The 17,527-nt window shown below is 42.2% G+C and overlaps 1 protein-coding gene across 16 annotated transcripts in view; it reads right to left on the reverse strand.

Annotated features, from left to right (window-relative positions):
• Window positions 1-523: 523 nt before the first annotated feature.
• The window catches only part of LOC5569740 (protein 4.1 homolog), a 159,251-nt gene continuing 142,247 nt past the window's right edge, over window positions 524-17,527 (reverse strand). For 6 of the 16 annotated variants that reach the window (XR_002502230.1, XR_002502223.1, XR_002502228.1 and 3 more), the window contains 9 exons: window positions 17,152-17,251; window positions 17,019-17,089; window positions 13,872-16,610; window positions 12,964-13,182; window positions 12,635-12,748; window positions 12,357-12,518; window positions 12,180-12,290; window positions 4,360-4,531; window positions 2,903-2,991 (listed from right to left, as the gene is read on the reverse strand). Coding sequence is in view for 7 of the 16 variants with exons in the window: in XM_021853123.1 (XP_021708815.1) it covers window positions 2,926-2,991; window positions 12,180-12,290; window positions 12,357-12,518; window positions 12,635-12,748; window positions 12,964-13,182; window positions 13,872-16,610; window positions 17,019-17,089; window positions 17,152-17,251 (3,582 nt within the window). In the remaining 9 variants the exon portion in view is untranslated. Of the gene's footprint in view, window positions 2,992-4,359; window positions 4,532-12,179; window positions 12,291-12,356; window positions 12,519-12,634; window positions 12,749-12,963; window positions 13,183-13,871; window positions 16,611-17,018; window positions 17,090-17,151; window positions 17,252-17,527 lie in introns of all 16 variants that reach the window. The other 10 variants (XM_021853123.1, XM_021853122.1, XM_021853125.1 and 7 more) reach the window with 5 other exon arrangements.

Genomic DNA, 17,527 nt, shown 5'->3' on the forward strand with positions numbered 1-17,527 from the left:
TGGTGGCGCATAATATTTGCCTATAAAGAAAAGATCTGGAAATAAACACGATTATTTAATTCAATATCAGAATACATTGCCATTCTTTTTTTTATCATCCCATCAAATTCCGACTGCCTGCCAATATGAACAATTCGTTCAGTAATTAATTTCACAAATCGTTCGGTAATCATTCACGAACGATTTGTAATATTTTGAGAGCTGCGTTTTTCTTTTACTTACGGATTGTTCGGTTATTGTTAACTTTACCGAAAGCATTACCGAACGCTCAGCGGTTTATATTTCGGTAAAAAAATTACCGAAGCCGGTGATATTTTCTAAGTGTGTACACAAGTTATGGATGACATTTCAACATCCTTCGCAATGTTAGACGAATTGAAGCAGGGCGTTGCATTTTCGAACTTAGTGTTCAACATACTGTTAGAAGACGCAATAAGGAAAGTTTTTAAGAACTTACATCCCCGTTAATTATTACCCCCTTATATAGAAGGACATTTCGGCATAACAAACAATTTTCGAGTGATTACTTTTCACATAAGCTAGACTTAGTCACTTTTACTCGTTCTGATTTCAGCTTGTTGCATTCTCTTTTGCCATGATCGGTACATCTATAGATTAGCTTGCTCCATTGTAGGATCGATTTGAATATTTTCCTTTATCTTTTTCCACATCATAGCTGGCGTTCTTATGTTCTTCTGCTGGGTAGTAAATTTAGCGACTCCTTAAATCCTAATATGAAGATTTTTTTCTTTTCATCATCAATATATCGTTTCAAATAGCTTTCTCTTTTTTCTTTTCTTTATTTTTTGCGATAAATAAATCTCTCTTACAAACAATAAAATAATAACTAAAAGACGCGTACAACACAAATTTGAGGGGTGGTATTTCTAGAAACTACACTACTTATTGAAAAAAAAACCATAGTTTGTAGGCGAAACTATAGAAAAATTGTCAACTAAAAACAAAAGGATCGGATTACGTGTTAGGAAATAAACAATTGGGTGGATGTGATGACTAAATGTGACAATATACTAATCGCAATAGGTTCTACACAAAAGCACAGTTACATTTACAATCAATTTACCGTTGAAAAATGCCATTTTGAATGGCAGTACGACAAAACGGAACGATTGACGGTCGTAGTGAGCGCCATCCAATGTCTCGCTTTTTCCATGAACCTTATCATTTTATGCGCGCAAAAAGCTTGGTATTACAAAAATATATGTGATTGTGTGTTTGGTTGCGACTTTAGTCCAAAAAATTTCCTTTCCTAGCGTTACACGAAACGCGGTTTGAGACAGCTTGGCGTGTCAGATGTAGACATACAACCACAGATAAACGTATGTAACACTCGAACAAAAATTGAATGTAAGTGTTATGACGGTTTATCAACTACTTTCAGAAGTGAGGTTTTAGAGAGAAGAAGTGATAACGTAGGATCGAATAAGAGAAATGTACATTTTGATAGAATAAATAGAGGGGGATTTGTTTCTGCTTTCAGATAACTTAGTACGTTCGGTCTGTTCCGCGATGATCGCTCTCGGAATGTTAATTACAGTTAGGAAATAAATAGAAAACACAGTATAGTTTATAGTTACAAGAATAATAAAAGTTCTGTAAAGCACTAGGATCGTACGTACATAGATTGCGAACTACGGGAGCGGGAGAAAACAAGCTGTCGAAGAAAGAGAGAAATACGACTACAAATAAGGCAACGATTCTTTTCGGTGTGACATTTCGCTTTCATTTTTTTTTTCTTATTATTGCAATGATTTCTACAGAGACTGTACACATCATGAATACTGGCAACTAGCGAGCACACGGAAGCGCCATCTTTGATCGGCGTACTATGTGGCTGGAAAGTGTTGCCAGTCTGCGTGATGCGATATGCCTTCGGTGTTGGTCTCTCGTTCAATTGATTCCTTCCATTCCTGCTTCGAAAAATATCCTTCCAATGAACACGACGATGGTTGTTGTAGACGTTGTTGTTGGCTAAATATTACTTTTCAGCTAAAAATTCCACTATTTCATCGTATATATGTTATTTGAGGCAAATTACAAGAAAAGTGTGATCCGAATTGGTAAGAAGGTTTGATTCAAAACGGGGAAAAGTATGCGAATATGTTTCTTAAATTGATGTTATCAGATGATGTAAATTTTAGCTACATTCGATCAGGAGCGTCGAAAACGCATTTCTCTCTTTTTTCCTCTTTCAATGTTATAAGCAATGTTGCTGTTTGTGTCAATAAATGACCTGTTTATCGCTTCAATTTTCTTCTTTTTCAGCATTTCCTTGCAAACATGAAACATCAAAAGCAAACTCGCTCGAATATAATATTCTCGAATATGTCGACGCCACGGCTCTCTAAATATGTATAGACTGAGAGTTTCCGGGCTGTCAATATAAGCTTCTCGTGATTTTTATGTTTTTGTGTAAATATTGTTAAATATTATTTCAACAACTTTGCTTCTTATCGTAGAGACATTACCCATTTTAAAGCAGAACAACATAATCGGACATAAAGCGATTTGATTGATTGTGTTTTCTCCATTACATTTTAGCATTTATTCTTCTCGTCGTTTTACTCGTATTAAAATTAAAAAATGCTTAAACTAGAACAACTGTCCTATCGTGGTTCGCTCGGTGCTTGGCCAACAGTGTTGGCTGTTTCCGTATTCAACTAAGTATAGTTTCTTATACTTTCATGCTTACTTAAAAAAAACTAGCGTTCGCGCGTGGGTCTCAAGTGTAAAACAATAGCGCTCCCACAGTGGGAGATTTGTGATGACATGACATGTACTTAAAACTGTTGAGTGTAGAAACCGACATCAGGTCCGGCGAAAAACGAGTCGACCGTCGTTTGGACCCTCCGAATCAAGGAGCGGGTTTGCGATTTTTTTGTGTATGCCTTACCTTGTCTCGCTTTACTGCGTCTGCTGTTGGATTTCGATCTTCTCCACAGTCATGTCCGGATTCATGGCGGTTGCTTCCTGCAATTGGGATGGGAATGAAAAAAAGGCATTATTAGACTAAGAGTTCGATGCACAGCTGGGAAGGCATCTAAACAACATTGCTCTGGTCGGTTTTAGATGGACTTGTAGAGCCAATCAATTGGGGAATTGGGGTGATAAACGAGCCAATCTGAGTGAAATGTTGAGTATGTTAGTAATATTGATGTTGTACCCGAAGATATAATCTCATTGATGCAATTCAAGGTCATAAATGTCTCTAACATCTACAGAATTTAGGTCTAATCATGGTTGAGTGATTCCGCAATGCGATGAAGACCTAACAACTAGACAACTCAATTTTGATAGCAAACTCCATTAAAAAAGTCGAGATGGTGATGTCATGTCGTAAAGTTGAATAGAATTAATGTCCTTTCATTTCGCGACTCTTAAATGAATAACATGTACAGTCAACTCTCCATAACTCGATATTGAAGGGACTATCGAGTTCTTCTTCTTCTTTCTGGCGTTACGTCCCCACTGGGACAGAGCCTGATTCTCAGTTTAGTGTTCTTATGAGCACTTCCACAGTTATTAAATGAGAGCTTACTTTGCCAATGACCATTTTTGCATGCGTATATCGTCTGGCAGGTACGATGATACTCTATGCCCTGGGAAGTCGAGAACATTTCCAACCCGAAAAGATCCTCGACCGATGGGATTCGAATCCACGACCCTCAGCTTGGTCTTGCTGAATAGCTGCGCGTTTACCGCTACGGCTATCTGGGCCCCTATCGAGTTACAGAACACAAAATCAGTGCAAATGCAATTCAAATGACCATCGAGGTAATCACGAAAACTAACTTTTACTATGGTTTTCTAACTCGATATCGAGATGCGGAATAACGAGTAAGGGAGAGTTGACTGTAGTACAAATAGTACTGAGAGACTGAATGTAGTACTAGAAGTGGTACCTATTCTGAGCCCGACTACTGTCTATTCGTCTCTTATATAACATTAAACAAATTGCTCTTTTTTGTAATATTTTTTAGAACAGTGGTACAATTTAGTAGCTTTAGTTCAAAATGATTTATCTTCGCTTTGTGAAATGTAGCGATGTTATTGGTGGATAAATCGAATCAGAAAATATGTAAACCGCATAAAACCTTCAAAATGATGCAGTTTGTTGCAATTTCACATTTATTTTGGACTTTGTGTTATGTGGTATGTGATGATATGCGCGCAAGCCTAGACAATCTAAATAAACCATACGCTAACTTTACTAAAAGCAAATGATCGTGATCATTTTTGGTTTCGAAATCAAAATAACCTTTTTTATTTTCAACAAATGCTTCTAAACTCAAATGGAACATAAAAACCAACTGTTAGAAAACAGATCAAGCCTCCTACCAACCAGCATTGCGCATCCTAAGTATCCTACCAACAAAACCGCACGGACTGCGCCTTTTTTTCACAGACGCAGATAAGCATTTCAATATTTCGGAAAGTTGTACTTCTCGTACATGTATTGCTTCATTTGAGCGATGCGCTCCTCTGGATCTGTTCGGAACCGTCGGGAAGCCTGCACACAAATAAGGATTAACAATAAGATAACTACAGGCTCGTGACAGGCTTATGCCAGTAACAGAAAACAACATAACTGTGTTACACTACGGCGATGTTTGCGTGGTTTGGGGCACCGGATTAGTCAAAATATGCGTTCGATAAGCTAAATTTTGAGTGAACAAGACAAACGAAATTTCAAATTGTGGTTCGCGACATATAGAGGTAATGCAGAGCTGGTAGCGAGTGAGTGTCTCAAATTAGGAGATTTAAAGACCTAATGTCTTCTAAAAGCGGACCTAACAATAGCCACACAAAGAAAGGTTTAATAGTTTATTTTTCAATTCCTCTGAAGATTCTTTCACAAATTACCCAAGAAAGTCCTAGATCCGCCAGCATGTTTACTGAGGTAAACAAAGCTATTAAAAGGCTGACTAACAACAAGGCTGCTAGGAAGGCCGAGCTCCTGGCCGAACTTCTCAAACACGGAGGGGAAGAGCTACACGAACTTCTTCATCGTATCGTTTCGAGGAGAAAGAACAAATTCCTAGGGAAAAAAAGGGGTAAGACCACCCGCCTAAGCTTTTTAATTCATATGTCAATCAAGAATCAATATCAAGAATTTTCTGTCGAGCGTGTAATGTTACAATCGCCAACCCTCGTATCGAGACAATATTTATGTTGTGGATTCACCATGATCTTTAAATCAGCACCTGTTAAATGAGGAAATTCAGTATCTACGAGCAGAAACTTTAAGAACAGCAACGATCAACCTTTGCAGACTCATGCAAAAAGTGGCGCTAGTTCAAGAACCCTACTTTCGTAGAGGGAACTTCTATCTAGGTAACCTTGTGGACCCAGTTTTTGCTACTTTCAGCAAACTTGAAATGGCAAACTCGCGCTGCATGCCCCGCGCTTGCGTGCTCGTTAATAAAGCAATCGTTGCAACTCTCATTTCTGAGTTCACTACCATAGATGTATGTGCTGTCACAATCGATGTTTCTGTTGGTAACCTCAACAGGAAATACGTCTATTGTTCGGTATATTTACCACATGATGAACAATCCCCAATGGATGATTTCATACGAGTTGTCGTACACTGCGTAACAAAAGGCCTTCCTCTGATTGTGGGCAGTGATGCCAATGCTCATCACATTATCTGGGGCAGCTCAGATATCAATTTGAGAGGCTCCAGTCTGATGGAATACTTAAGTAGTACAGACCTTGGATTACTAAACATAGGCAATCGCCCAACCTTCATGGTTTCTAATAGAGAAGAAGTGTTAGACATAACGCTCTGCTCGAATACAATCAGTCACGAGTTGACGAATTGGCATGTATCCGATGAGGAATCATTATCTGATCATCGCTACATCTTCTTTGAACATTCAAATGTAAATGCGCAAACTTTGCGTTTTAGGAATCCCCGGTCAACAAACTGGGAACTCTACACTGAATTGATTGTGACCATATTTCATGGATATTCTCCGTCCATTGAAAATCCGTTGATACTACAACATCCTACATTATGGAAGCTTTTGAAGAAGGAATTCCGATCTGACTAGGCTCAGGAAACAGTGTAGAAGGAGTTGAAACAGACGCCGTTCAGCTGGATCAGAGTCGTACAAGTCGGCTCGCAAGGCTGAAAAAAAACCTTTTGTACAAATGTTTCCAGTTTGAGTAAAGTTAGTCGGCTGAACAAAATCCTTGAAAAAATTAAGGATTTCCAAGTGAACGAAGTTTGCTTACCTAATGGTGACTTTACTTCTTCTGATGAAAAACTTTTCGAATGTTTATTCAATACACATTTCTTCGAATGTGTGGACATAGCATCTACGGATGAACCAAAAGTTTTTTCATCTAGTTATGAGTCTCTGGCTTCGGCTCGCAGCATCGTAACTACTGAATCGATTCAATGGACACACAATAGTTTTGCTCCTTTCAAATCTCCAGCAGCAGATGGGATTTATCCTGTTCTGCTCCAGAAGGGATTTGAGTTTATCAAACATGTTTTGAAAAAGCTGCTTGTAAGCAGTTTTGCTACCGGGTATATTCGCAAATCCTGGCGTGATATTACTGTAAAGTTTATCCCGAAAGGAGGACGTGCGTCGCATGAAGAAGCGAAGAGTTTTAGACCAATCAGTCTGACCTTTTTTCTTCTGAAATGTCTGGAACGCATTATCGGTCATCACATCCGTGATGTTTATTTGGCAAACGTGCCTCTTCATGTGAATCAACATGCTTACCAATCTGGAAAGTCCCCTATGACTCTTTTACACAAAGGTGTATACGATATCGAGAAAGCATTCGCTCAGAAGCAATCCTGCTTGGGTGTTTTCTTGCATATTGAAGGTGCCTTTGATAACGTGTCTTTCGATGCCATATTGGAAGCTGCACGAAACCATGGGCTACCTACAATGATTACCAATTGGATTCATCAAATGGTCAAAAACCGACATCTCTTCTCGACATTACGTCAAGCAGCGATTCGAAAATTGAGTGTTTGCGGATGCCCCCAAGGGGGAGTCTTGTCACCACTTTTGTGGAATCTCGTAGCAGATACGCTATTGAGGCAACTCAATAATAGCGGTTTTCCAACTTATGGATTTGCCGACGACTATCTAGCTTTGATAGTTGGTATGTGCATAAGCACCCTATTCGACCTGATGCAAAGTGCTCTTCAGGTAGTCGAGAGTTGGTGTCGGCCTTTCGGTCAAGTCGAACAAAAAATCTATTGTTCTTTTTACGGAAAGACGAAACCGCGATGGAATTCGACCTTTACGTCTTTTTGGCACTGATCAGGTAAAGTATGTCGGAGTCATTCTAGATTCCAAACTTTCATGGACACCTCACATTGATTTCAGAGTCAAAAAAGCTTGCATGGCCTTCGGTCAATGCCGGCGAACCTTTGGTAAAACTTGGAGCCTCAAATCAAATGGATTTACAAAACAGTTGTTCGACCAATATTGGCATATGGATGTCTTTTGTGGTGGTAAAAGGGCAAAGTGAGAACAATCCAATCAAAATTGGGTCATCTCCAAAGGATGTGCTTGATGGCGATGTCTGGTGCATTCTATACAACTCCCACAGCAGCGCTCGAGGCCCTTTTCGACGTTGCGCCACTAGGCGTAAATCTTAAACAAGAAGCACTTTCTTGCTCTTACCGTTTATGGGTACTGGATCTACTGGAGAAAAATCCAGTGAATCGTAGATCTACACACACTTCGTAGTTTCAACTTTGGTGAATTGGGACAAAATTGTCCTTGCTCCAAGTGATCTAACAATTGCTTGTCACTTTCCTTACAGGACATTTACCACACAATTCCCTCCACGGGAAGAGTGGACGTCTGGCTATTTGGAAAGAAGTATATCAAACAATATAGTATGTTACACTGATGGCTCCCTTCTTGAAGGTAGAGCAGGTGCAGGTGTATATTCTCGTGAGCTAAGGTTGAATCAGTTTTACTCACTTGGTAGAATCTGCACCGTTCTTCAGGCGGAAATATTTGCTCTTATGTGTGGAGTGCAATCAGCACTTCAACAGCGCGTAATGGGTAAAGTCATATACTTCTGTTCAGATGGTCAGGCTGCTATAAAAGCTCTTGCTTCGGCCAACTCAAGGTCGAAGCTTGTTATCGCATGTCGAACTCAAATTGAGGAACTGAATTCAGTCAACTGTGTAAACCTTGTATGGGTACCTGGCCATTCTTCCATCGTTGGAAATGAATTGGCTGATGAGCTAGCTCGCGATGGAGCATCACATGACTTCATTGGCCCTGAGCCAGCTAGTCCAATTTGAAGGTGCTGAGTGAAGCTTCAGATAAATTCTTGGGCGGCAACCCAAGCAACACAGTTTGTTGCAACTCAAGAATAAACATATCTCTTGAAAATTATCAGAGTTGAAAAACGTTGAAAATATGACTTACAACTGCACTGAATAAAAAATACTTAAGAGGAAAAAAAAGAAAAAAAAACTATAAACGAGAATCGAATTCCCGACTTCTAGATCATTAATCTTCTCCTCTTCTCACTACTCCACCAACTCTTCGAAAAACTGCCTCACCAATTCACTACATAAGCGACCAAATTGCTTTGTTGCTTAATACTTTACTGCACCCTTCGGAATACAAGTTCGTTACTGGCAAAATATGGACACGCACCACAGAGCTAAAGTTTTTGCGAAGACTTTCGCGCAACATATTAGAAACACCATGAAAACAAACAAACTGTTGCTAGAACATGTTTCCGTTGTTACATGATACGTGAGGTGCAACTCAACTATACTGCGACTTGATTGAAACCAACAAATTCTTAGCTGTCAAACACGTAGTTTAGTGCAACTTTCACGCAACTGGGATGAATCTTCTTGAGTTGTGGGCATCGATACGAAGCTTGCATGCAATGAAGTTATGTTGCGGATGCTCTAAATAAAATTGGCATTTTTTCAGAAGTTGCAAGAGTTTATTTTAAAAGTAACAGTGCACATCTTGATAAACTTGACTTTATTGATGCTTGCAGAGGATATTTGCAACAAATCTCGCCGTTTCAATGATGTTAGACATCAAACACGAGGTGAAATGCGAGTTCATTGGAACGACAATGAAACCTCATGAGCTTTCGATTAATATGGAACGGAACTATAACTAGGTAAGTTACAATTACTTTTATTGATATATCTTTGAAACCATTTTTGGTAAGCATTTCTTAGAAAGATGTTTCGCGTGCTACTTGGGAACTCAACACAAGCAATATTGGAATAGTTTGAAGTCATTCTCGTCGACAATAGTCAAACAAAATTGTACATAAGGGGTCATGCACAAATTACGTCACGCTCCAAGGGGGGGGGGGTCAAGCCAAGCGTGACAAGCCTTACAAAATTTTCGAAGGACTCATATAAAAAACGTGACAAAGGGGGGGGGAGGGGGTCGCAAAAGTCGAAATTTAGCGTGACATAATTTGTGTACCATCCCTAACTGAGCCATTTCCAAGGGTGGCGAAGTATGTAACAAATCTGTCAAAGCAGAATTGCTGTCTCTAGGTCAGAGCGTTGACAGGCCACTGCCGACTCAACTATCACATGGCAAATATTCAGCGTGCTGACTCATTTGTGTGTGATAGTTGTGACTCCGATTATGGAACTTCGTATCACCTGATATGTAACTGTCCAATTTTTGCGCAAATGCGATACCAATTACTTGGTAAACATTTATTAAGTGAAACTGAATTCAGAAGCCTGAATCTTAAGGACATTGTGTTATTTTTAACCCGCTGTGGTAACGAGCTATAGGCTCTTTTTACGCTCATGCGTTTTGCAGTACCCTTTTTAGGGCGCTGTTCGAACCAATTGTTGTATGGAGCTACATGCTCTCATTTCGCTTATGCGATCTTCCCTCTTCAAGGGATTTCACTCCTATTTCCTCCCATTTTTCCCTTCCCTTTTCTCTCTCATTGGGTAGATGGTAAAATAGGCTCAAATATGGCGATGGCACAAATCTCCCGACTGGTGGGGTACGTGCCTTTGGAGCCCGCCTTCTGATACCTGATGAACGGGTACTTTTTTATGTTTTGACAAAAAATTCCCTTCTGAAATCTTTAAGTCAAATTCAGTATCTACGAGCAGAAACTTTATGAACTTGTTATGAAAATATAATATAAATAACACTCTGAATGCTTCAGAATGTCAAAAATCTATGGAAAGTGCTTGGTAAACTTTCAAGAAAACCGACATTTTCATTCCAAACTGAAGGTGGTCCATCTTATCCCGACATATACAGCTTACCGAAGTATAAAACTCCTTAATTCGGCGTTCAAAATCATGTCTGGAATTCTGATCAACGTTTTGAGACCGCATGAGGAGTCCTTTGTCGGCGAATACCAAGCTAGTTTTCAAGAGGGCCGATCAACGACGGATTATTGTTTACCCTGCGTCGAATCCTAGACAAATGCACAACTACAACTTGCATAGTCAACATCTGTTTGTAGATTTCCAAGCAGCGTACGATTCAGTGAAGATAAACGAGTTGTAGCAAATTATGTCCGAACATGGCTTTCCGGCGAAGCTGATTAGACTGATTCGTGCAACGCTGGATGGATCGAAATCACGTGTGCCGGCGGTGAACGAGATTTCGTCATCTTTCGTAACCTTAGATGGATTGAAACAGGGTGACGCTCTTTCTAACTTGCTGTGTTGCTATCAAGAGAGCCGGTATGCAGAGAAGCGATACCATTATCACACGTTCTCATTTGCTACGTGGTTTTGCGGACGATATCTTCATCATTGGGATTGATCGTCGGAGTGTGGAAGAAGCGTTCGTGCCTTTCAAGAGGGAGACAGCGAGGATCGGACTCACGATCAACACCACAAAAACGAAGTACATGATAGCTGGTGGTCGACGTGGGTCCGGATGTGATAGTGGTAGCGAAATGCTGCTAGGTGGTGACAAGTTTGGTGGTGGAAGAATTTGTGTACCTTGGAACACTAGTGGCGTGCGTCAAAGATGTTACCCGCGAGGTGAAAAGACATATTGCAGCTGCGAGTCGGGCTTTCTACGGGCTTCGTAACAGCTGAAGTTCCGTAGACTGCAAACGAAAACAAAATTCGCGTTGTACAAAACACTGATCCTTCCGGTTGTCCTATATGACCATGGATCATGGTCATTGTAGGAAGTATACCGGAGAGCTTTCATGGTTTTGAACGTAAAGTGCTGCGAACAATACTCGGAGGTAAATTAGAAAACTGCAACTGACGGCGTTGCATGAATCATGTGTTGTACCAAGTGTGTATGAAGAGGTGCGCATAAAACACGGTAGGCTACGTTGGGCTGGCCACATTGCCTGTATGCCGGAAGAACGACAAGCAAAGATAATATTCAACAGAGAACCCGGACGAGGATTCTCTGGAGCCTCTAGAATTTTGCACCAAGAACCCTTGCGTGAAAAGGTGACCTTAGAGATCATTTTGGTTGAAAAAAAATCAGAGGGGATTGTGTACAAGACACGACCGCATGACGTTGACTACGCCAAGTGGTTTTCTGCATTTGAATTTCAGTCGATTGTCATAGTTGCAGCCTTCCTTTAGATCAAAATCTAACATAGTATCGTGACGGTCACAACATTTTGGATGTTCAATTGACACCCAGTATATCGGCGTAAGACGTCAAACGAAGAATAAGCGAAGAAGCAGAAATTAGTCCGCTTTGATAGTGCGCTTCCCAACCCACGTGTTTGAACGTGTTTAGTTGCGTAAGAAAGGAGTCGACATTTTCCCAATTTTCGACAGTCTATCGTCAAAAATCGAAAGTTTTCTCCATTTGAGTAAAATGTTGTATAAATAATCTACCGATCTACCGATAAATAGCTGAGTTATTAGTATTCAAAATCTTACATAATTTCGTGACGGTTGCGACATTTTTGATTTTCAATTGACACCCAGTATATTGCCGTAAGACGTAGTTAACGTCAAAAAAGACTTTAAAGATCTTTACTGCCAATTGAAAAACGCATTATTGTCCCATGTGAATAGGAAATCCAGCAAACATGGGACTGACATGCATTTATGGACAGTTCAATAGAGACTTGCATTGAGATAGTGACAGTCTTTTGAAAGAGACCTGCTACCAGCCCTGGCGTAATGAGAATATCTAGAAACGACTAAGTCTAATACTTACCTGAATGGCTTCAGCCAGCGCCTTGTCGTGATCGATCGGATCGCCATCCGATTGGATGGTAATCTTCTGTTCGACACGCGTTTCGACCACTCCATCTCGTTCAGTTTTGTACTGAAATGTAAATATTTCAACGTGTCATTTAAGCGTTTGATCAATAGTCATGTGAGTACAACTTACGGTAATGGTTTCCACCGTTCGCGTTTTGCTGCTAACCGTCTGGGAGGATACAATCTCGCCTTCGGCCGTAACACCTTCCTGTGAATCGTCCAGCAGCACCCGATGATGCTCCACATTCGGACCGGATGGAATCTTCGATGCTCCAGCAACGTCATCAACACCCTGCAGAATTTATAAGATTGATTGATCAAGTTTCTAATAGTAAGATATGTAGTTTGTCGAAATTTTTACACTTTTTTACAACTGAGCAACTAACAATTCATCAAAAGAATACCAACCGTGTAGCTCTTGTTGTAGATGACCGTCGAGTCGTCCTCCTCGCCGTAGGGACCGTCGATGGGGGTTCCGGAATCGCCGGAACTCGTCGACGAAATGCTATCGCGGCGAGCGAACTACAGTATGTACACAGTTTCGCAACAACAACAACGAAATCATACCAAGATTCAAGCGATCAGGCCAATCGGAGGGGGCGAGCACATGTATTAAGATTACATATGTTCAAGAAGCATGCGCGCCAAATTAGGTGTGAAAAAGGGATAAGAACGTAAGAAAATGAAAATCTCGAATCGAATTTTGCAGTTACGCCAAAGCAAGCGGTAGCACCTACCTGATCTCCGCTGGTAACCGTGGCGGTAGTTTTGACCTCCTGGGTGACCACTCGCTGTTCCTGCTGTTCGCCCCGTTGCGTTGTGGTGGTGGCCACGGTTTTCTCCTCCAGCTGCTGGGTTTTGACGTTGCTTTCGAGATTTTCGTGGGTGGTGGCGGTACGCGTCGTGACGGCCGTCGCCGTCAGGAACTTGCCCTGAATGTCGCTGGGGGCGTCGGCCTGCGATTTTTGTTTGGTTGTTGATTTTGATTCATGAAGTTAGGTCAATATGGATGGTTGGGGTTCGGTTGGATGGCTAGATGGTTTGCTTTTTTGACTAAGCGCATTAATTTTCAAAAATGGTTGAGGATTGTATTTCGACAAGTTCAAAGTAAAACGTATTGCATTGCATACAAATTAATTTTCCTTAAAAATTCCGGAATATTCTAAGGATGACCACAGCAATTGCAATAGAGATTCCATCAGGAATTCTTCCAAAGATTCTTTTATATATTTTTCAAGAATGCCTTTAACCCTGCAGGATTTTATCCGTTGATTTTTCCATCGATTTCTCTAGAACATCCTCCAAGGGATTTCTTAGCATTCCCTACAAAATTAAGGACAAAGAGAGTTAATCAGAATGATGATTCACATTAACAAAAAATCGATTTTAACCTATGGAAGTTCGGAACACCTTGATTTCTATCCTTTTATACAGCATCATCTAGCCATCCTTTTCAAACCGTTTTTAGTTAAATCACGTTACGCTTTTGAGTGACACGCTGCATTAATGTTTCTGTTTCTATACAATGATTCGTAGTTTTTTCATGCAAAAAAGCGATAATTTTCTGCGGAGCTCAAAAACAAAAGAAAAAGCAGCACTCAAACTGTATCAACTCTTCGTCCTACCATCGTCCGTCAACACTTACCTTATGCTCCTGTGTAGAATACACGATCTGTCCGGTTCCCAGATTCTGCACCTCTTCCTCCACGTTATGCGTTACGCCGTCTTCGTTCTTCGTGATAACCTGCTTCGTTGTCGTTTTCACCACCGTAGGCGTGCCGTACTTTCCACCGGCAGCTCCCGCGGCCCGTGGCGTTCCCGAGCTGATCTCCTTCAGCTGTTCGCTGTCATACTGTGCCATGTCGTCGTCGGAGCTTTCCGAGTCCCGCCGGATGGCCTTCTTGCCCAGATGCTTGATGCCTTCGTAGAACTGCTCCCGCGTGATGGGAACCGTTTCCTTGGTGACCGTTACGTTCTTGCCAAAGTGGCTGGGTTCGATGTCGGCGTAGTTGAGAATCAGTTTACCGGTGACCGGGTCGCGGATGGCCGTGGCGGGATCGATGTCGCCGGTGTTCGGGTCAATGTGGCCCCATTCGGATTTGATTCGTCCGGTGACTGGATCGATTTCACCGCTTAGAGTCATGGTCTGGGTAACGGTTGTCCGGGCTCCGGCAATACTTGGGTCGTTGGGATCCACCTGGTAGGTTTCTCCGGTGATCGGATCGCGCATCTTGTACACGTACACGGTCTTGGTGGCAATATTGTTGATTCGACCGGTCACTGGGTCTAGATCCACTCCGTTGATGTCGACCTCTTCTGGTTTTCCTCGTTCATCCTTCTTTGTCAGAATGAGAATCTTGATTATGACCAGCTTGCCAGTCTTCGGGTCTACCTTGCCGACCTTGGTGTAGATTTCTCCGTTTTCTTCGTTGATTTGCGTGGCGGCGAATAATGGTTCACCGGTGGCTTCATCCACTTGACCGGTTGCAGCGTAAATCTGCCCGGTTGTGGGATCCACCTTGGTTAGGTTTGGATCGAGTTTTGTCTGTTTCTCGATTTCGTTGGTCTTAGGATTCAGATATCCGTAGATGGTGATGACGTAGCCTGTCTTTGGATCAACTTGACTGGAAGTGTAGATCGTCTCACCGGTTCTTGGGTCTTTGCTTTCCGGAACCCACACTTGGTTTGTCTTAGGATCAACGCGGATGTCCTTATCTTCGACCGTGGATACATGCTTACCAGTAGCTGGGTCAATACGGTTCTGTACAATGCGAATCGAAACGATCCTTCCGAAGTCTTTGTCGGTTTTTCCGGTCTTCGGATTGACTTGATTCTTCAGCAGCACCTGACCTGTAATAGGATCGATCTTGACCTCCTTGGTCTCAGTTTTACCCGTTTTCGGGTCTACAAACGTAACGGTGTGTTTGACCAAATCAAACTGTCCGTACTTGGTGTTGATCTTGCCGTCCTTGGTATCCAACTGACCTGTGCTCTTATCGAACGTCACGGTCTTGGGATCAACAATGCCCTTCTTGTCCAGCTTACCCAGAACTGAAGTGACTTCAACGACTGGATCTACCTGATTGCCTATGGCCACCAAGTGAGCTTGGCTGTTATCGACCTTATGGGTCTTGGGATCAGTAACTCCAACGATCGTGATCTGACCATTGTCTTTGTCGACCGCCACATTTCGACTGGTGGATTTTCCTGTCTTCGGATCAACGGTCCTCAATTCTCCTGTCCTAGGATTGATGTCACCATATTTCGTTGCTACAACTCCGGTCTTACTGTTCAGAATACCGCGAGTCCTCTCCACATCGCCATTGGTAGTATCAACCTTACCGGTGTTCGGATCAACCTTACCCGTAATAGTCGTGATCTCCACGATGGAATCATCATCTGGAGCCACAATGATAGCTTGACCAAGACTATCGTCCACCTTACCAGTGCTGGGATCAACAACTCCACTAACAACATGGATCTGGCCGGTCTTCGGATCGGTCTGTCCCTGGAACGTTTCGTTCTGACCGGTTCTCTGATTGAAGTTAACAACCGTTCCGGCTTTGGGATCGATAACTCCGTATTTACTCTCTATCAGACCAGACTTTGTGTCCAGCACTCCTGTCGAGTGTTCCACCACTCCATTGGCCGTATCGACCTTCTTGGTTTTGGGATCGAACTTCGAAATGATCACCATAATCTTTACCTTCTTCTTGGCTGGTTCTGGTGGTCCCGCAACAACCGGAACTATACCAGCAACTTGTTCTCCCTTGATGAATGCAGCGTTAGGATCTGCCTGACCGTCATCCAGTGGACGGAACGATCCAGCTCCACTAGCAAGTGGATCGACCACTTTGCCCTTGTTGGGAGAATACGATCGTGCACTGGTTCTAACACCCTTCTCCGCATCGGTTTCTCCCGCCAGTCCTCTGCCACCGGTCTTGGGCGATAGCTTGTCCTTGGAGTCATCAGCTTGTGGCGATCCTGGGACTTTTCGCTTCTCTACCGATTCGCGTACCTTCTCATCCTCTCCCGGGGCATAGTTGAAGGCTAAACCGGTGGCACGTCGACTTTGCGAATTCGGACTGAGCTGCGCTTCCTCCTTGTCCCTGGCATGTGCCGAAGGATCCTCATCGTATCGGAAGCCACGTGTTTTAACGTTCTTCTTATTGGGACTGGTGTCCTGCTCGTTCTCAGAATACTCGTACGGTTTGGTAAAACCTGGCTTGCCAGCATCCTTTTGGGCCTGCTGTTGAGCCTGAGTCTGTGCTGCCAGTTGCTCCTTCTTGCCACCGTCGCCATTGGTAGTGGCCACCGGCGTTGCCGTAGCACCAGGAGTTTTCTTATCCTTGGGCGATTTACGACCCGACGAGAACAGGAAACCCTACACCCGTTCGTTTTACGGATATCGATATTATATTCCACAAAATACATTACCAAAATGGAACGAAAAATAGAAAAACGAAAGAAAAGGAAACATATTTGTAAAAGTCTAACATTACCTACGAAAAACTTACAAACTAGGAAAGGGGACACGACTGGGTATTGCAACACCTACACAAGACTGTCGAAGGTACAAAACATCTAAGCGAATCTGAGGGTCCAAAATCTCAAACTTGGAATAGAAGGAAGTATCCGAAGAGAATATTTGAATGAGAAGAGTCAACTAGTACTACTACTTTGAGATTGAGAAAATTTGGAATAAGAAAATACATTACGGACTACGGACTGCATTCTCAGATCTTAAATCTACTGATATTTAAAAAGAGAAATAACTTGTGGATTCACTCACCTTTCGCTTGCCACCAGGAGAGGTCTTCTCTTCAGCGGAAGAATTCAGCGCTTCCTGGTTGCCGTTATTTCCTGTAAAACATTCAACACGGTTTCAATTGACTGGCGCATAATCACCGGCGATTCAATCTTACCATTGACACCTTCCTCCTTAACAGGCGAGGCCGGTTCCTTGGCTTGTTCCTTGTCCTTCTTTCCGGCACCCGGCAGGACAGCGATGCCACCGATCGGTTTCTGTAAAAACGGTACAACAACCGGAGAAACGTTACGGATATGTTACTGTATGACGGGGACTCACGGGGTTTACAATCGATACATGAGAGAAAAAATAGAAGGATTGGTTAGAACAAAACCGGTGTGCAGCCAAAGCGACTAATCTACAATTGGAGGCGATAGTCGAAAGAATAGATGTCTACAATGATTCCCAAGTTCAATTGTCTTAATGTTTCCTGCAAATTGTTTCTTAAATAGTGATTGAATCGACCGCAGAAAGTAACATAAAGTAAATGT

The sequence above is a fragment of the Aedes aegypti genome, chromosome 3 (genome assembly GCF_002204515.2).
Source record: "Aedes aegypti strain LVP_AGWG chromosome 3, AaegL5.0 Primary Assembly, whole genome shotgun sequence".
Taxonomy (NCBI): domain Eukaryota; kingdom Metazoa; phylum Arthropoda; class Insecta; order Diptera; family Culicidae; genus Aedes; species Aedes aegypti.